Raw genomic sequence first — 21,433 nt, forward strand, 5'->3', positions numbered from 1 at the left:
CTTGAGAACTGTATGTTTAATCCATTTTGTTGAATCGTGCATTTCTGCATTGTTGTGTTGACCGTTGTGTTTCATTTTTATTTTTTAAACCTTTCATGTTTCATTGACTTCGTAGATGTCCAGCAAAGTATCATCTTTTTCCTTTTTATTTATAATGTGTGAGATGTGATCATCTGTCAATTCACATAATAATCTATACTTCCTTCCTTCCTTTTTAATTATCATTTTAACATAAAACTCTTCAACCAAGATAATTGATTATTAGAGTTATTTTTTCTATTATACTCTCATTTATTTTCTTTTTTCAAATAAATTCAATCATACTCTCTTTCTTTTTTCAATAACTATTTGAGAAAATAATTAATTTTATGGAAAATGTGAAGTGAAGTTTTTGAGAAAGTAAAAGTGTAATTGACAAAGTATAACATTAAACTATAACAACGACACTTAAATGAAAAAAAATCTTTTAAAATGACACTTAAAAAAGAAAGGAGAGAGTATCTTTGATTTAACTATGAATACTTTAAAAATATTGTCATTATATTTAATGCAATCTCACGGTTTAGTCATACTTAATATTGCATCAAACTGACTATCTATTTAGAAATTTTATTACTTTAGAATAAAAATAAAGAAATGTTTTTATTATTATTAATAGGTAATTCGATGTAAGTATTAAACTTTAATAAAGCTTTTGGTCTCTAATACTTACACCAAAATCTCTTACTAGCATTAGAGTCAATCAAGCATACACCTAATACTTATATATCTAGTATGATTGTCGTGCTTCACCTAGACAAGAGGTTTGGTTAGTAAGTTAGTAACATAGTCAAGTGTCTGTACTCTGTATATATTCAAATTTTCTCTATCTATTATCTTTAGAATGAGGTAACAACGCTTAAATATGTGTTTGGATGGTTTATGAGATCTAAGTTCTTTAACTTGTGCGATGACACCGTTGTTATCACAATAGAGATCAATGTGATCCACAATACTATGGACTATGCCAGATTCTCTAATGAATTTCTTGATTCAAACAACTTCTATTGCATTCAAGATAGTGATACACTTGATCTTGACCGTAGAATCACCAACAATATATTGCTTTTAACTTTTTTAGCTCATAGTGCAACCATTTAAAAAAAAAAAAAAACATAACCATATTAAGATATAACTTTATTTGTCTATAAGCTAGCGTAAGTGTATCCTATAACTGTGAGCTCCTCTTGGCCTTTATATATCAAGAATGAATCATTAATCATTCATAAAATATTTTATACAACTCAAACATTACTAGAATCAGACTAGTACCTACTTGTTGTATTTAAAACAAATGAGACATCTCTACCTACTTGTTGCTTTTAAAACAAATGAGACATTTCTTTGAGTACACATACGTGATATATGAGATCTTATTCATGTGAGATCTCTTTCCTCCTTAGCTGAAGAGAACTGTGTTTTTAATTGACATAAGTCATGTATAGCTGTGAATTCTTTCTTAAAATCATATATATTAAAGTTATATTAAAGTGTTTCATCACTTTGTCTAAGTATGTACTCTTAACTTACACCTACAATTTTTGTGATATATCTATATAGATCTTTATTCCCAATATATAAGCTTCATCCAAGTCTTTCATTAAAAAAACATTTCCCTAATCCCCCACATATCAACCTCTAACATCAATGTAAATCTAGAAACCCTATACAAAAAGGTATTCTGGTGCAACTCTACCAAACAATAAACCCTTGTTACACATACCATTCAGTTCCATTTCATAACATTCTTCCAATTAAAAAGGACTAGAAACAGGTGAGAAAAGAGGATCCTTCACAATTGCAAATAACTCCTGGCTTAAAAATATCGATGGAAAATAAATTAAGAATATAAGCCTGTCCATCTAGTATATTTTGCATGCAAAAATTAGGCCCCGAGTCGTTACAATCTCCGTTAAGAATATCATCATTTCAATCCTTCCCCAAGCCCAGGTGGCATTCCTAAGCTCTGTGCAAGATCATTCATCCTTTCCTTCATGGCCTAATAACAAAACAATAACCATGTTTTCAATTCAATTACCATAAAAGCAAATGAAATTTTATAGATGTGTTTACCTGGACACTCTTCTGGTGTGCTTCCTTGTATGCTTCAGTGATTAAAAGCGAAAGTTTCTGCAACACATGTATTTTACAATAAATACTCTGGCTGAGCATTCAAGATCATAATCCACAATGTATCCCTAGTTCTCGAACATACTCAATACCCTCAATCCATCATAATTAAGTTTCGGATTAATTATATATCATAATAACACTATTAATTATGAGCAAGGTTAATTTTATTTAAACATGTAATACAAATATGGATCTGTGTCAGTGAGACTAAACTGAAACCTCACTGATGCTTAGATACTTCAATAATTTGTGGAGATTAGAGGGTGCAGCGGAAGAAGAAATGACTAACTTACTCTACACTTAGAAGGGTCGTAAGTTGATGTATATGGACTTTATGGGTCCCCGGTTTCTGTTTCCCACTGAAGTCTCAAGAATTTTCAATCTATTTTCCCAGAAGAATTTTCAACCTATTTCCCAAGCTTAAGCCTTTAAGATTGATAATATTCAGCAACTTCCAGATTTCTATCGAGTTTTAAGAGAGAAAAAACTTTTCAAGATTTCTATTACATTCAATGTTCACTCTCAAATCTTAGTGATCTAGGCAAATTAACTATCAATTCAAAGGCTTATCAAAAGAGAAAAACTATCGATTCAAAGGGCCGGTGAAAGTACACATCCGGAGACCATGTTTCTCTTAAAGGCTGTCTCTTGCTCTCCTTGCCCCCGGCTAGCGAGCTGCCATAACCAATTGGCACATGAGATAGACTGGAAATCATAGTTATACATTCTAATTGGTCTCTCCTACTAAAATTCCAACCTGTGGTTTCTCAGCCTGGATGTCTCATCTCCATTTGTTTATGATTAGTATATAGTTCCTAACCAAAACATTATTCATTTCCATTTTTATCAAACAATAAAAGAAAAGACATAAAAAACATAATCAAGAATTTGTATCTGCTATCTGAGTAAGTGAATTTGTGTTTACTATTATTTTAAACATCTAGTCCCTTTCAATCTAATAGTTTGGGCTATTGATGCATAATCTGATAGGATAATGTATCAGTTTAATTGTTTACTTACTTCTGATCCCAATTCCATAGCTGCCTCAGTAATTTCTGTCCTTAAGGGTTGCTGGTTTCCTGTCAGAGTTACCTAAGAATCATAATTAAAAGTTGACAAACAAAACCACGCATACCAATTAACATACTACCTAGTGATAATGTAATTCACCAAATTTGCAGAATAAATAAATATAGAAAAACCAAGTTGAAGAACATTTTCACACTAAATACAAAGTACAACTAAATAGTGGCATGCTTATGTAGAAAAAAAAGGAAAAAAAAACCATCTAAAATTTTAAATCTTCGTTAATTTAGAAAAGAAAAATAAGTCCTCCCTTCCCCCTCAAAATCCACCATCCAAACATACACTTTTAGGCTATGTTTAGATTGATGGAAGGGAGTGAAATGGAATGGAACGGAATGGTATAAACTTATATTCCATTGTTTGGATTGATTAAAAACGGATGGAATGGAGCGGAACCGCATGGAATGCATTCCATCCCATTCCATCACTTTCCATCATTTTTTATACCATCCGATTTGGGCGGAATCACAAAATCTCTCTATTCCGTCATGAAATACCCAAACAATGGAATGCAATCTTTATTCCATTTCGCTCCGCTCCACTCAATTCTGCTCCGTTCATTTTACTCTATCCAATTAATTCTGCTGGGAAAAACATTACAAAGGCACAATCATATACATAGCAAAAGCCGTACCTTTACTAACTCACCCTCACAGTAACCATCAAACTCAGCCCTGCATAATAGAACCAGACCAATATCTCATTCAGAAAAACTTTTACGATAGACTTGTATTAGAAAAGAAATGGTAGAACTTGCAGAATCAATCAAGATGGGAAAATTTTATTAATTGCATCTGGTCAAGGTGACATGATGAGCGAATGATGTACTGCGTTCTAGGGTTGATTCAAAAGTACCTCAATTCTACCAAACATTCAAAATCACCTCAATTCTACCCAACAGAATTCACTTCTTCAACAACTCCCCAAACTCCTAATCATTACTATTTATAACATGGCATCTCACCCCCTTCTGTTAGTTAGTTAGTGACAACTGTGTCAGCTTCCTCCCTATTCCTTCTTTTTTTTTTTAATTTCTTCTCAAATATACTTTTGTAACAAGTCAAATCCGAACATTATATAACTCGAGAAAACAAGTGGAAAATCTGTAATTGTTTAAAAAGACAGACATACGCTGCAAGTTCTTTCTGCACCCTCACTGCTTCAACTTGGACAACCATTTGTGCCTTCTTCACAGTCTCAAAGAGGTTTTGCATGTTTCCAAGAATTCCTGCCTAAAATGAAATCCAATTATTAATTTCACACTAAGTCGGCAAAATCCACAAAACCTACCAACAATACACAAAAGCATTATGTATATTCTATATTGTGAGAATGAGATGAGTAAATCTTGACCATTAACAAAAAGTAAAAGACCCCTTGAACCTGACAGCTAAAAAAAGCCATATGACTTGTCATTTTTTACCCAGAACATTTACACATGGGATTCATTGAATAACCATTTGAAGAATGTTGAGACATGCCCATCTTTTGAGTAAGTTTTATGGAAATAAAGAGCCTAAAATTTTCCATTAACATGGCAACTGAGTAATTTGAAGCATTTATAGACTTCCTATGCATAGTCCTCGTGTATGCTAAAGACAAACAACTGTTAAAAGTATATAAACTACTGGCAGTGGAATTTGAAATTATAAAACATAGCAGGTTAAAGTACCCCTTGGAAATGAAATTGCTTGCTCAAAACAAGGCTCTTCAGATCTTATAGAAATTTTGTTTTTTGATCTAAGACAAGGAGTTGGTAGATATTGCAATGGAAGTAGGTCAACAACAACCAAACTTTATTCTATTAAATTTTATCGGCTACATGAATCAAATTCTGCTATAATATTGTACCATTTTTCTATTCAATTTGTTGATCTCAGAGTTTTTTTTAATAGTTTCTCTTATAGTTTTTTTGGGTCTTCCTCTACTTCTAGTTGTTTGACTCCTCTCCATCTGATCTACTCTTCTTACAATAGAACTTACATGTCTTCTTTCTACATTCTCAAGCCACCTAAGTCTATTTTCTCCCATCTTTTCAAGTATAGGTGATACCCCAACATTCTCTCTAATATTGTCATTTGTAATCTTATTTCGTCTAATCTTACCACACATATAACATAAGATCATCATCTTTGCTACACCTACTTTATTTTGTTGTTGATACTTAACCGTTTAACATTTTCTCTCATTGTTCAATAAAAGAATTCCTTCAGCTTGAGTGGTACTTTTGTGTCACATAAAATTTCCTTAAGCCCTTCTCCATTTCAGCCACTTAGTTTGAATTCAATAGTTTACATTACCTTCTATTTCTCCTTCGCTCTGTATTACGGACCCAAGATATTTAATTCTTGTTATTATTGGATTATCTTGTCTCCAACTTTCACCTCTAAACATTCCATATACTCCGTCTTAAGTTTACTTAATGCAAAAACAAGTGTTTTTAAGACTCGTCTCCAACCTCTTATTTAAATCCTCCTTCGACTATAGACTCGTTAACAGCGATTTTCTCAACTAATTGTAATCATAAGCACATAAACACAAAATGGAGTAAAGAGAAAACAACGTCCGCTAACCTTAGAAGGTGCATCATCACTTTTCTCATTACTATCTTTTTTCCCTCCAAATAAACCATACACTCGAACACATCTTCGGCCATGTCCATCTTTCGAACAACCGTGCCGCCGCGAAAGAATCTTCATGTCAACTACATATTCAAATTCCCTCATAAACTAAAGAGGAAGTTCAATTTCAAAATTGAAGAGAAAATAAACAGTAAAGTACCTCCTTCTGAACGCAGAGATAGGGAAGTTGATGGAAAGGTATTGGGGTTTTTGCTGCTACAGAATCCAATTGCGTTTGAGAGAGAGACAACTGACGCCATTGCTTTCCACGGGCAAGGAGCAGCGATAACCGACCTGCCGGGGATAGATATAGGGTAAACAAACACCCACTTTTCTTTTTAAGTATTTTCTTCCTTTAATTTATTTTTAATAATCAATTTAATTTTTAAATTATTAAATAAATCAAAAAATAAATTTTAATGAGGATATCTTATCACACCTTATGGTCTTTTATGCATCATGCGAATTGTCTAAAGTGTCACTGCTTTTTTAGATGTACTTCCGAAAATATTTTTTTTGTTTAAAGTTGTTTTGTTTCGTAGATGTATATACGGAAAATTTCGTAGATGCATCTACGAAAGCATTTGATGTTATATTCGCGTCAGACTCTTCTCCTCTCTCATTCTTCACATTTTTCATTTCAAAACTCACAAACCCTCTCAACCTCAAAAATCAAACTTCCATCAAATTTGTTTTTTTTCTCTCGAGTTCGGTCGGTTACGTCAACATCAACGATCAACACATTCCAACAACTTCAAAACTCATTTTAATCAGTAAGTTTTCGACTTTTCGAGTATTTCCCGTAATAGAGTTAGAATTCAATTTTTAGGTGTAGAAATGATTGGATAGTTTTAGAAATGTAGTTTAGAGACAATGTAGGTATTGTTTAATGTGTAAAACAGACGATCAAGCCACCGAAATGAGGTTTTTAACCCTCTAGAACAGTGACAAGCGCCATTGTTGCGTTTTAGAAGTTTCAGAACCTTTCGTAGATGCATTTACAGAAGAGGCAGCTGTCATACCCCAAAATTTGCCCTCATATATTTGCAAATGTTATTTTATTTCGAATAATTGACACAACACAGTTGGTAAGGATTTGAGGTTAAAAAGTACAAGAGCAAGAGGTCCCGGGCTCGAATCTCACTTCTAACATTTTCCCTTTTACTTACTTTTAAATTTTAGTTCTAACTTTATTTCCATTTATTCAAAAATCACAAAAATTGCATTTTTTTATCATTTTAATTTTAATTTTCGTACTAATTAAATAGGCATTTTTTAAAGTAGTCAATTTTTACTTTTATGTATTTTTTAGTCCAAAAACCAAAAATCATAAAATATTAAAAAAAATTAAAAATAGTATTTTTTCATCATTTAATTATTATTTTCGTATTTGTTTATTAGGCATTTTTAAAATATTATTTTTTTATTAAAATCTTTATTTTTTTGTAATTTTAGTCCAAAAATCATTAAAAAAAAAGATTTGCAAAGATTTTGTTCATATTTTTTAATATTGCATAATTGTATAGGTTAGGAAAGAATCAACATTATTAGTTAAATATTTCAGAAATCAAAATCAAATTATATTTGATTTAGAGTTATGATTTATTAATTAATTAATTGATTCTTTTAATATTTTTACTAACCTAATTTTTATGTATAAATAGCACTAGGTTCTACACTTTGAAAAAAAAATAACTTTCTAGCCCTCATTCTAACAATTATCAACAATTCTCATTCTCTCCCAACCAACTATTTTCTAAAATTTTCTCTATCAACAATTTTATAAAGATCAACAATTTTCACAAATCCTGTCACAAACCTTTTCAACCTTTTTTTATATCTTTTCAAAGCTTTCAATATCTCTTATTTTGGCCAATGATGACACCTGAGGTCTTCCTTTTTTCAAAAGATTTTACTATATTCAAGAAGACTTCGGTTTGTGGTTTTTGGTTTTTGGCCAATGATAATACTTGAGGTCATCTTTTATCAAAATTACTAAATTTTTTTGACCTCCTCTTTATTTTTTGAAACACTTTCTTTCAACCCTTTTTAAAAACATCTTTCAAATATTTTGTCTAGAATTACAATATTTTTGGCCAGTGATGATACCTGAGGCATGTTTTTTAAAAATCATTATTTTGGCCATTGCTGCTACATTTTAGTTTAAATTTATGTTTTTACAATCATAATTTTTTTTAAACCCTTGGGGATTTTTGCCCTTTTAGCCTGATGTAACTTTCTGAACCTTTCTTTATTTCTTAGTGAAATTGTAGATTATATGAGGCCAAACTCTTTTCATAATATATTATTTTATTATTATAACTATTATCATTACTAACTTTTTTTATTATAATTATTATTATTAGTAATATTTTTGTTAATTGCTTCTATTTTTATTATTATTATTATTATATTATTATTATTATTATACTATTATTATTTTTATTATATTATTATTATTACTATTATTATTCTTATTCTTATTATTACCCTATTTTTGCAGGTATTTCCTTTGGCTAAAGAGGAGTGGCGCAGGAATATGAGTTTACCATTGTTAGGGCATAAAGCTTTTGCCTCTTCGAAAATTCCATTGGCATCCCATGGACCTTCAGCCACACCATATCAGATCAAATCCCGGTTTTTCTTTAATTCATTATTTTAATTATTGATTTATTGTTTTATTATTTAAATTTTCACTAAAACCTTAATCTTTTTTTCTCAAACCATAAAATTCATGTTATTTTCATAAATCACGCTAAAATATTTTTTTTATAAAATTAATTTATTTTTTTAATCTAAATTAATAATTTAGAGTAATACTTATTTTTAGGTTTAAATAATTAATTTTTTAAATTTAGATTAATTCAACAATAACATTTTTAGACTTAGGTTAATTTAATCAAATTAGGATTTTTAGGCTAATTTATTTTTAGGTTTTCTAACCCTGATTTTATTTTTTGGCTAACTATTTTTTATCATGACTATTAATCACTGTTTTCCCTAACCCTTTTAATTTTTGATCTGTTACCTTATAATTGTTGAGGTTTTTTATGCGCGAATTCTTTCCTCACCCCATACTTTGTGATTGTCGAATGCCTTCTGTTAAATATTTTGCCCCTTTTAATTTTGCCTTTTATTTCTGCCTTTTTATTTTATTATCTGCCTTTATTTCAATTATTTAATTTTTTGTCTTTTAAATATTAGAAAATATGTATAGGTCGCAATAAGTTTTCTTGTAATAGTTGTAGGTTTTATTTCCTGCCTTTATTTTTCTGCCCTACAGGTGTTTATTGTAATAGCGTAGGAACTTTTAATTCTGCCTTTATTTTAATTGCGTGGTTAGTAATCTTAGGGAGTGCAAGCCTTGTTAAAATGAATTAGCCGACTTATCTACAAGATAAATATCTGAATTTAACCACATGATTGTGCCACACACGCACATTTAGGGTAACCCTTCTTATGCTGCATGTTGCCTTTTAATTACGATTCTAAAATAGTCAAGTCCCTCGATTCCGAGGATACCATCAAATGCTGCCTTAATTCATTGAAATCATCATAAGATTTTGTCCCTCGATGCCGCCTCAGAAATAAGATGATTGTCCCATTGCTAAGGTATCCTCGCCTGTTGCCTAAATGACTATTCTCCTCCCTAAAGACTACCTACCATCTATATGGTGGGGACAATTTTATGGCGAACGATACTTCCTCGATGACCCTTTACATCCAATGAAAGGACTTCCTACCCTCCTATGGTATGGATAGCCCTTTCAAATTGAAAATCTAAAAGAACAATTTTTCTAACTTAGGGTAAGTGCTCCTGATTGCTTGCTCTATTCAAATTTAAATTCAAATTTCAAAATCTTGTCCCACTTCTTTTCAAAGAATCTTTTCAAAAAGACTACGCTTATTTACAAGCTAAAGTTCTTATTCAAATTCTTTTTTCTATTCACACACTACACTTCAAACATTTTGAAAATAAAAGTGAGCTAAGCAATTAAGAGCCTATGGATAACCATGGATACAAAGGGTGCTTACACCTTCCCTTTGTATAACTTACCCCCCGAACTCAAAGTCTTTTAAAAGGTCTTTTTCTGTTCTTTTAGCCTTTCCATATATTTGATAAAATAAAAGTCGGTGGCGACTCTTGCTATCCGCGACATTTTAAAAAAGTCAGTTCTCCCACCGTATTACAACGGGGTTCTGTTTTTTTAATGGTGAAGCCCCATCTTTCCCAACTGCGGTTGTGGGGGATCGGACCGTAGTCCACCCTACCAAGCCCAGTACCAGTAACCTCTAGGCCAACCGACAGTGGATGCTAATTATTAAATCCTTGTTGGCTTAACAACCGTTGGGCTAAATGACCGGGTGAGGGTCACCTAACTTAGAAGGTTATTTTTCAATTAAATTATTTGTTTATTAAAAACAAGATCATTCACTTAAATTCATCGACTCCCTACGTAGTTTGTGCTTAAGATGGTGTCGACTGCTAATATAAACTAAGTTAGAGCTACTTTGAAAACTTGAGCCTAAGGTCTCGACATAATGAGCATCCAAATTGATATCACATAATGAGGGGGTTTAGGGGGTCAGGACAGTATCGATGTTGTTGAAACATCCCCAAGTCTTTCTAACAAAGCCTAAAGTGTGACAACCTCTATACTTTCAGAGTGTGTATGCCATGCGTCAAAATTCAAATATTTGTTGGAGGTTAAAATTTTAAAAATTTGGGGAAATTCAATAGCAACGGAAAATCACGTATAAAGACTCGACAATATAACTAGAAAATAATAAAGCAACAAATGAGAACAGTAAAGTTCCTCCCCACACTTAAACCAAACATTGTCCTCAATGTTTTGATATAAGGTGGAAAAGGAAAGACATAACCTATATGGATGCTACAGACGTTCCATCACGACCAAATCCTCTCCACGTCCGGAGGAAATACCTTCTCCTATCATACTCATCAATTGTGTCACCACCAGCAGCAACACTCGTAAGAGTGTGCGTGGAGACCCGCTCATCTTTGAGACGATCGTCTATAGAATTTTTTGCCTAGATATGGTTTAGACGTGACAAGCAATCCATATTTTTATTTTCTGCAAGTTCAAACAATAAAAGGAAAACAATTAAATAGAAAGCTCGTGGGTTGCCTCCCACGCAACGCTTTGTTTAACGTCGATAGCTCGACGGCTTAAGAGTGCAAGCACTCAAGGTGGTTCTCTCGAGAATGACTCCTCGGTTGTACTTTTAGTAATCGTCGTTTTCCATGGCCACTTATCAAGCCATCTCACATATCCCTCACCTTTTCTTTTCTTTCTTCTGTGGGGTGGTTCATTCTTTTGAAATCGTGGTGGCGATTCTGGATTTATCCTAAGTATCAGTTTTTCGAGTTCGGGCTTAGTGATTTCATCCACCACCTCAAATGCTAATCTTACCCTCTTAACAGAAAAGATATCCCTAGTTCCGTGGTCTTCTAACTTCCTCTTTTTATGGGAGACTTCAAACAAGCGTGTTTTGGTGTCGATATTTTCCAATACCTCCATGTACATTTTGGATCGGGAGTCTACATAAGCTTCCATAAAACTTTGCAGGAAAGGAATCGGTGGGGTATAGGGAAGAGGCACAACAATAGGTGCTTCCTTCTCTACTTCTTCTACAACCTCCCTTTTAGATGGTGTTGGTGGATGTTTCTCAATCTCCACTCTTTTCTCACTAGAAATCTCTTCAACCACATTATCACTCTCCTCAATCTCATAATCACTCTCTTCAATCTCATTATCACTCTCCTCAGGAATTTCAATTTGTTTTTCACTAATGGTTGTGACCATATACTCCTCAAGTAAGTGTCCTAGTGGCTTTTGTTCAAGTTGGGAGATTTGAGTCTCTAATGCCATGTTGTGAGTTGCGAGGGACTCAACCATAGTGGTTAGTTGCCTAAGGGTTTCATTGTTTTGAAGACTTTGTTTAATAAAATCTTGGTTTTGGACGGTTTGTGTCTCTACAAAGTGCTCCATCATGGCTTCTAATCTAGAGTGAGTTAGCGTCTTGTCGGGATCCTCCATTGATGTTTCGAAGTTAAAATTATGGGATTCTTGAGGTTCTTCAAAGGGAGCTAGCGTTGCATTTTGCGTTTCCTCAAAGTGCTTCGTCATCATAGATTCTAGCCTAGAGAGAGTTTGTGCTTCAATGAACTCCTCCATTAAGATTTCGAGGTTGGATTTATGATAATCTTGCGACTCCTCAAAATGTTGGATGTGGTGATCGTAGAGGAAATTTGGTTGATGATAAGTTTGTGTTGCATTGAAATCCTCTATTAATGCTTCGAGGTTAGAATTATAGGATTCTTATGGTTCCTCGAAATATTGGTTGTGGTGATCGTAGAGGAAGTTCGGTTGAGGATAGGTTTGGTTGGAATTATAAAATTCTTGCGACTCCTCAAAATGTTGGGATTGATAGTTGGGGAGGTAGTTTGGGTGAGAATGAGTTTGTGACGCATTGAAATTTTCCAATAGTATTTTGAGGTCGGATTTATGGGATTCTTGGTATCCCTCGAAATAGTGTTGTTGGGAGTTGTAGAAAATGTTTGGGTGATACATTGTAACTAATAATTAAAAAAAATCCTTAGTCTCTACTGCGTAACTAAAAGAGTTACGATATCAACTTAAATAGTCCCCGGCAACGGAGCCAAAAACTTGATCGCAACTTTACGTGTCTATTAGTCAAGATAACTGCAAGCGCACAGTCGTGTCGTGTAGTTTTAAAAGATATCGAATTCACTGGGACTATAAATCGATCTACCGTTATCTAAAGTTACTATGTAAAGCTAAGGCTAATGATATTTGAGTTGTTTATAAGGGGAAACTAAAATCTTAAATCTAGGTAAAATATAAATGCGCGGATATCGATATGTAGTTCGTCTAACTTAGGTGATCCGAAGTTCCATTGGCCAGATTCTTATTAAATCAAAAACCTTTACTAACTATGTCACTTAAAAGTCCTCCTCTCAAACTCTCGCTCTATTGATTAAGACTACGATCCTAACTCATAATGTACACTCTCACCATCCCACCAGATTTAGATACGCTTTTTGAAAACATCATAATTGATAAAATGCCCATTTCATGAAGAGGTTATCTACTTAAATCTCCTAGTCTCAAACTCTCGCTCTGTTGACTCAGATCATGGTAGTATTCCCTAACGTAGGCTCTCGCTGCCCCGCGTCGGGTTTAAAAACACTTTTTGAAAATAAATAAATTCTAATTAGTTTTAATACGCTTTCACCATCCTTAAAACTAATGTTCTATGTCTACTATCTAGTTAAAAATATCCAACTCTCGCTCTGTTGATTTTAACCTTTATCAGTTCTAAAATCTCAAACTCTCGCTCGGTTGATTTTAGAACTTTAGCAAATTAAATTAGACACAAAACCAGAAACGAGTGATTTTTAATAAAACATATTTAAGCCAACTTATTTCGGATCCCTTTGGTTAAAGTACTTTACATACCGATATCTAAATAAATTAGCCAGACATATTAATATGGTTAAACATGCATAAATAGATTCGGTTCATAATTTTAGGCATATTAATTGGCATACAATATATCATGCAAAGGAACATAATTAAAGCAGTAAATAAGAAACCTGAATAACATAAATCTGAAATAAAATCTTGAATCTCGGAGTACTTGAACTTCCACCACAGGTTGGTTGGATCGTTCTTCAGAAATTATTCGGTGTAAACGAAACAAGGAAATTAAAAACCAAATCTAACGTAAGGTTAGATCTGTTAAAAGTTCACACAGAAATTGTTGTGAGAAAAGATGAACAAAATAGAAAACAATTGCTGGAAAATAAAATGCTGGAATAAAAATGCTGAAGAAAAACTATGGTTGGGACAAAAGCATGATCCAACACCTCTTCACTTCGTAGAAGCCTCTTTTTATAATAAAAAATATGGTAACTGCTTCTTCACGTCTTCCTCTTTCTGCCCCGCGAATTTAGTAACAGCTTTGACTTGGAAAGTATTGGAGACGTGCGTCTTGGGTGTGAAAGAAGTGGAGAAAATAATGGAGAGGTGGAGACGGGCGTCTCCATTTGTGACGTGGCCACTTGTGTTGGGCTTTGGGCCTTTGGATACGGGGGTCTCCAACTTTGGAGACGGGCATCTCAACTTTGGAGACGGGGGTCTTAGTTTGGAGACGGGGGTCTCCAATTGGAGACGGGTGTCTCCATTTGGAAATGGGCATCTCCCTCCATTTTCGTGGATTGGGCTTTGTTTCTTCCAATATCTTTATTTCTTTTCTTCTTCTTACCTCCCATCTTGCTATTTGTATTTCTTTTGCTTTTAGAATCAATTTCTTCTCAATTTCTTCTTCTTTTGCAAAATGCTTCTTTCATAAACATAATACCTGAAACAAAGGAAAATACCAGCATAATACCGTAATAAAACATATAATCGAGCCTAATATACGATATAATTACGTGTTATCACCCCCACTACTACAACTTTCACATGCAGTCCTCTTTTTTTTTCCTTTGTAGCTTCCAATCTGAAGCTTGAGGATAAGGTTTCTTTTGGACATAATATTAGTGATATTGTGGGCCGGTGAATGGTTTACGTAAGTAAGCAGTAAATCAGACTATCAACAATGGTTGAATTATTCAACACCCTCTTTTTCCACTTTTTATACTCCACATCATCTTCTCTCTCTTCCACCTAATAATTCAACACTTATTCAACTATTACTCACTACGATGGCTTTGTTTAATAAAATTCAACACCCGACCCCACCAATTTTATTTCATATTTATATTTTCTTTTATGTTTTTTTTTGTGAGGTTATATATTAAAAATAATAATTAATTAAAATTAAATTAAAATAATTAAGATTTAAATAATTTATTTTAAATTATTAATTTAGTAAAGACTAAATAGAAAAATTAGAGAGAAAAACTCGATTTTTTTCTTTGTCCAAATGAAATGATCGAAGTCTCTATTTATAGAGAAAAAAATGATGAATTTTGGTGAAAAAAATTCATTTACTATGAAATAATTGACCCTAAATAATTAAAATCGTATAAAAATCATAACAACCAATCACATTTTGCCAATTGTTTCATGTGGGTCCCACACCTTTCTCATTAAACATGTTGAACAAATTCAACACCAATTAATCCACATCATTTTCAAAACCTTAATCAACACCCCATTACACACATTCAACTACTTAATAATTTTATTTAACTCCCTATTGTAAGTAGTCTTAGGGGAAATCCAACCATATTCCCTCCCAACCAATCACACTTTCCCAATGTGCTCCCCCCACTACTACACCTTTCACATGTAGTCCTCTTTTTTTTTTTAACGTGTAGCTTCTAATCTGAAGCTTGAGGATAAGGTTTCTTTTTGACATAATAGTAGTGATATTGTGGACCGATGAATGGTTTATGTAAGTAAGCAATAAATCATTCATAAGACTATTAACAATGGTTGAATTATTCAACACCCTTTTTTCCACTTTTTATACTCCACATCATCTTCTCTCCCTTCCACCTAAAAATTCAACACTTATTTAACTTTTACTCACCACAATGGTTTTGTTTAATAAAATTCAACACCCGACGCCACCAATTTTATTTCATATTTTTATTTTCTTTTATGTTTTTTATTTTTGCGAGGTTATATATAAATAATAATTATTAATTAAAATCAAATTAAAATAATTAAGATTTAAACAATTTATTTTAAATTAATAATTTATCGAAGACTAAATAGAAAAATTTGATAGAAAATACTCGATTTTTTTTCTTTGTCCAAATGAAATGATCGAAGTCTCTATTTATAGAGGGAAAAATGATGAATTTTGGTGAAATAAATTAATTTACTATGAAATAATTGACCCTAAATAATTAAAATCGTGTAAAAATCTCAACTACCAATAATATTTTGCCAATTGTTTCATGTGGGTCCCACACCTTTCTCAATCAACATGTTGAATAAATTAAACACCAATTAATCCACATCATTTTCAACACCTTATTCAACACCCCATTACACTCATTCAACTACTTAATAATTTTATTCAACTCTCCATTGTAAGTAGTCGTAGAGGAAATCCAACCATATTCCCTCCCAACCAATCGCATGTTCCCAATGTGCGGCCCCCACTACTACAACTTACACATGCAGTCCTCTCTTTTTTCACGTGTAGCTTCCAATCCGAAGCTTGAGGATAAGAATTCTTTTGGACATAAGAGTAGTGATATTGTGGACCGGTGAATGGTTTACGTAAGTAAGCAGTAAATCAGACTATCAGCAATGGTTACTTTATTCAACACCCACTTTTCCAATTTTTATACTCCACATCATCTTCTCTCTCTTCCACCTGATAATTCAACACTTATTCAACTTTTACTCAATACAATGGTTTTGTTTAATAAAATTCAACACCCGACCCCTCCAATTTTATTTCATATTTTTATTTTCTTTTATGTTTTTTTTTGCGAGGTTATATATTAATAATTATTAATTAAAATTAAATTAAAATAATTAAGATTTAAATAATTTATTTTAAATTAATAATTTATTGAAGACTAAATAGCAAAATTAGATAGAAAAAACTCGATTTTTTTTCTTTGTCCAAATGAAATGACCGAAGTCTCTATTTATAGTTGGAAAAATGATGAATTTTGGTGAAAAAAATCATTTACTATGAAATAATTGACCCGAAATAACTAAATCGTATAAAAATCACAACAACCAATCACATTTTGCCAATTGTTTCATGTGGGTCTCACACCTTTCTCATTCAACATGTTGAACAAATTCAACACGAATTAATCCACATCATTTTCAAAACCTTATTCAAGACCCCATTACACCCATTCAACTACTTAATAATTTTATTTAACTCCCCATTGTAAGTAGTCTTAGGGGAAATCCAACCATATTCCCTCCCAAACAATCACACTTTCCAAATGTGCTCCCCCCACTACTACACCTTTCACATGTAGTCCTTTTTTTTTTTTTTTTTTAACGTGTAGCTTCCAATCTGAAGCTTGAGGATAAGGTTTCTTTTTGACATAATAGTAGTGATATTGTGGACCGGTGAATGGTTTATGTAAGTAACCAGTAAATCATTCATAAGACTATCAACATTGGTTGAATTATTCAACACCCTTTTTTCCACTTTTGATACTCCACATCATCTTCTCTCTCTTCCACCTAAAAATTCAACACTTATTCAACTTTTACTCACTACAATGGTTTTGTTTAATAAAATTCAACACCCGACGCTACTAATTTTATTTCATATTTTTATTTTCTTTTATGTTTCTTTTTTTGCGAGGTTATCTATAAATAATAATTATTAATTAAAATTAAATTAAAATAATTAAGATTTAAATAATTTATTTTAAATTAATAATTTATCGAAGACTAAATAGAAAAATTAGGTAGAAAAAACTCGATTTTTTTTCTTTGTCCAAATGAAATGATCGAAGTCTCTATTTATAGAGGGAAAAATGATCAATTTTGGTGAAAAAATTAATTTACTATGAAATAATTGACCCTAAATAATTAAAATCATATAAAAATCCCAACAACCAATCACATTTTGTTAATTGTTTCATGTGGGTCCCACACCTTTCTCAAGCAACATGTTGAATAAATTAAACACCAATTAATCTGCATCATTTTCATCACCTTATAAAACACTCCATTACACTCATTCAACTACTTAATAATTTTATTCAACTCCTCATTGTAAGTAGTCTTAGAGGAAATCCAACCATATTCCCTCCCAACCAATCACACATTCCCAATATACGTCCCCTAATACTACACCTTAGACATGCAGTCCTCTCTTTTTTCACGTGTAGCTTCCAATCTGAAGCTTGAGGATAAGAATTCTTTTAGACATAATAGTAGTGATATTGTGGACCGGTGAATGGTTTACGTAAGTAAGCAGTAAATCAGACTATCAGCAATGGTTGAATTATTCAACACCCTCTTTTCCACTTTTTATACTCCACATCATCTTCTCTCTCTTCCACCTAAAAATTCAACACTTATTCAACTTTTACTAAGTACAATGGTTTTGTTTAATAAAATTCAACACCCGACCCCACCAATTTTATTTCATATTTGTATTTTCTTTTGTTTTTTTGTGAGGTTATATGTTAATAATAATTATTAATTAAAATTAAATTAAAATAATTAAGATTTAAACAATTTATTTTAAATTAATAAATTATTAAAGACTAAATAGAAAAATTAGAGAGAAAAAACTCAATTTTTTTTCTTTGTCCAAATGAAATGATTGAAGTCTCAATTTATAGAGGGGAGAAAATAATGAATTTTGGTGAAACAAAATTAATTTACTATAAAATAATTGACCCTAAATAATTAAATATATTGACAGTAAAAAATATATTGACAATAAAAAATACCCTTTTTAATAAAAGGGTGGCCTCATACCGAAAGGTTTAATTATTGGCCAAAAAGGTAAACCCAAGGATTTTGACAGAGTCAAGAGAACAATGACCAAAGGCCAAAAGCCATGTATAGTGAAAAGAAAAAATATGCCATTTTTGGGGACGCCTCATAGGTAATCATCGGCCGAGGGAAAGGGTTTGTCGGTCATTGTCTGTTATTCGAACCTGTGACTTCTTACTTGCAAGCCTCATTCCTTACCAATTGTGCTATGTTATTTATTTGAAATAAAAACCCAATTGAAAGCATATGAATGCAAGCAAATATTTGTTATTTTAAAAATATAAATAATTTACAAGTAAATTATTATATTTTTAAACAAATAATTACAAAAATCCAAAATATTGTAAATAAACCAAGGAAGTTTATAAAACCCAAGTTTAAAAATAATTATGAATTTTGAAATTGGGCCTCATATTTTATGAATAATAAGCCCAATTAAATACACACTTTTTACTCAGTGCATACCCTCATTTAATCAATAAAATATTATGACCTCACATCTTATGGATGCTAAGCCTAGGAGATTGAATTGAAGTATACATGCATTTTATAATCTTGATCACACTTATATACATTTATATTTTAATACATACGTATTTTAGACGATGTGCCAATAAGAAGGGACAAGTATTAGTGGGTCAAATTTGGGGTATGACAGCTGCCCCTATTTAATTACTCTTCGATTGAAGGGTTCGAGAGTGCGCAGTTCTCGTACGTTCGGATCGGAGGGTTATTAAATAATGGAAGACCCCTAAATTTACCTTGTACTGGATTGTGAAAGAAAAGAATCGTCCTGATAAAGCCTGAGACTTACATAGCGAGGATTCGCAGTTTGTTGTGTGAAAAATGATCCACTTGTTATAGTGCTAGCAAGCTTCTGCAGTTTGTATAAAAGGAAGGATTTACTTACTATAGTTCTAGTAAGCCCTTGCATATATCTTGGATGAGAAAGGGATCACCTGCTATGGTTCTAGAAAGCTTACCTGTAAAAGAGATCATCTACTATGGTTCTAACAAGCTTACATGCATAAAAGGGATCACCTGCTATGGTTATAGCAAATTTACCTGCATATTAAAGGAATCACCTGCTATAGTTCTAGCAAGCTACCTGCGTATTAAAGGATTCACCTGCTATACTTCTAGCAAGCTTACCTGCATAAAAAAGATTCACCTGCTATAGTGCTAGCAAGATCATTTGCGTAAAAAGATTCACCTGCTATCGTGCTAGCAAGCTTATCTGCATAAAAAGATTTACCTGCTATCGTGCTAGCAAGCTTATTTGTATAAAAAGATTTACCTGCTATAGTTCCAGCAAGCTTATCTGCATAAAAAGATTTACCTGCTATCGTGCTAGCAAGCTTATCTGCATAAAAAGATTCACCTGCTATAGTGCCAACAAGCTTTTCTGCATAAAAAAGATTCACCTGCTATAGTGCTAGCAAGATCATCTTCATAAATTTCTTGACACATACGCAGAAGTCAGAAGTATAAGGACCAGTAACTTGGTGTTGTACATTGTGTATTCACATAGTGTAGCGTGCATAGCGTAGCGTGCATGAAGCGTAGCGTGTAGAGCGTGGTGTATAAAATGTAGTGTGTAAAGCGTAGCGTTTAAAATGTAGTGTATAAAGCGTAGCATGTAAAACGTAGTATGTAAAATGTAGTGTGTAAAGCGTAGCGTGTAAAACGTAGTATGTATAATGCTTGTATAAATATTGTGCACGTACATATAACGGCTGTACATGCCTGTGACCTTGACGTTTGTGCAATGTAGATGCATGAACCGTCTGTATGTGTAATGTAAATGTTATATGTGTAAGATTTTATTTACGGTATCCTATTGATGTATGAAGATAATGCTCGCGCGCATGTTTATGAGCGAAGATCTAATGATGTGACATGCTGGTTCTTAGACCAGGTTTGAATGCATGATGATTATGCTTATGTATATGTTGATTGATAAATGCCTATATGTGCGTGCTAGTTGGTATGCTAATGCTAATGCGTATGCATGTATGCTGATGCGTATGTATATATGGTGATCCCCAGATTTTATCTCCTTATAACCCATTGAATTTGTTTAAACCATGCAACGACTATGCACATGCCGACTAGTAATGCTTATGCGTAGAATGTTTTTAAGCAGAACTTCAGGTTTCAGTCTCCTTCTAGACCATTAGGTCCTGAACCAATCCCTTGGTACCCTTTGTTTTTTTGAATTGTCTAGAAGTTTTGATGTATGGGATGTTTTAACCAATGTGTGATGCGTGACTTAGTATGTTTAAACAATGCCCCAATGATGGTTCGTGGATAACCAAAACGTAGATAGCTTGCTTAATGTAATAAGGTTGTTTGTGAGGGTAGGGTGTGATGCTAGCGTGACTTCCTAATACCTGCTTTTGAACTCAAAGATCGCAGTAGTGGGAGAGAGATTTATCGGGGACTGTAAAAGTATGAGGATATCCTTTGCTTTCATCGTATGTCTTGCTTCAGTTTGTTGGGTATTTTGCGGAGGTTCGCCTTAATATGAGCTTGGATGCAGTTTTATCGTAGTACACATTTTGAGATGGCTAGCCCCATTCTTGGTTTTGTAATACGACGCCCCTTGATTGGACGACTCTTGGGATCCACTCCTTTTGATTGGGCTTCGTAGTGTTTTGCCCCAATATTAGCTTTTGAAAATTATGCCCCTCGATCTCCAAGACATGAAGGAAGTATCCTTAGAGGGGTTTCAAATTTCTCCATGTCGTGAACTTGATATGCGCTGCCCCATTTTTGATAGTTGAAAGGTCTGCCCTTAATCTCCGGGATATGGGGGCTATCCAAGGTGTGGTATCAATTTGATACGGATTGCTCCGAGTATTTTGATTTTGCACTCGAAGTTGCTTCACAGTGGAACTCGGGTCCACCATTAAGATATGAACTACCCCAATATTTGGATTTGTAAAAGATATGCCCCTGAGTGTTATTACTTCGAGACGCGACCCAAGTCGATTGGATCTTAGGGTGAATGCCCCTAGTTAATATGATTTTTGTATGCCCCTGTGATCATTGGGA

At 33.0% G+C, this 21,433-nt stretch overlaps 1 protein-coding gene across 1 annotated transcript; it reads right to left on the reverse strand.

Moving 5' to 3' along the window:
- Positions 1 to 1,615: 1,615 nt before the first annotated feature.
- On the reverse strand, positions 1,616 to 6,198 carry LOC131594810 (nucleoid-associated protein At4g30620, chloroplastic-like). Its single transcript, XM_058867017.1, has 7 exons — positions 6,040 to 6,198; positions 5,832 to 5,962; positions 4,390 to 4,490; positions 3,893 to 3,932; positions 3,193 to 3,264; positions 2,113 to 2,169; positions 1,616 to 2,038 (listed from the first exon to the last, which is right to left on the reverse strand). Exons 1-7 carry the CDS (start codon positions 6,137 to 6,139, stop codon positions 1,964 to 1,966), a joined length of 576 nt encoding a protein of 191 aa, XP_058723000.1. The 5' UTR covers positions 6,140 to 6,198; the 3' UTR covers positions 1,616 to 1,963.
- Positions 6,199 to 21,433: the final 15,235 nt, after the last annotated feature.

This window comes from Vicia villosa, linkage group LG4 (assembly GCF_029867415.1).
Source record: "Vicia villosa cultivar HV-30 ecotype Madison, WI linkage group LG4, Vvil1.0, whole genome shotgun sequence".
Classification (NCBI taxonomy): Eukaryota; Viridiplantae; Streptophyta; class Magnoliopsida; order Fabales; family Fabaceae; genus Vicia; species Vicia villosa.

Coding starts and splice junctions, on each gene's coding strand:
- LOC131594810 (XM_058867017.1), bottom strand. CDS start 6,139: ATGGCGTCAGTTGTCTCTCTCTCAAACGCAATTGGATTCTGTAGCAGC. Junction 3,933..4,389: donor GTGCAGAAAGAACTTGCAGC/GTATGTCTGTCT, acceptor TCTATTATGCAG/GGCTGAGTTTGATGGTTACT. Junction 3,265..3,892: donor GTGAGGGTGAGTTAGTAAAG/GTACGGCTTTTG, acceptor TATGATTCTTAG/GTAACTCTGACAGGAAACCA.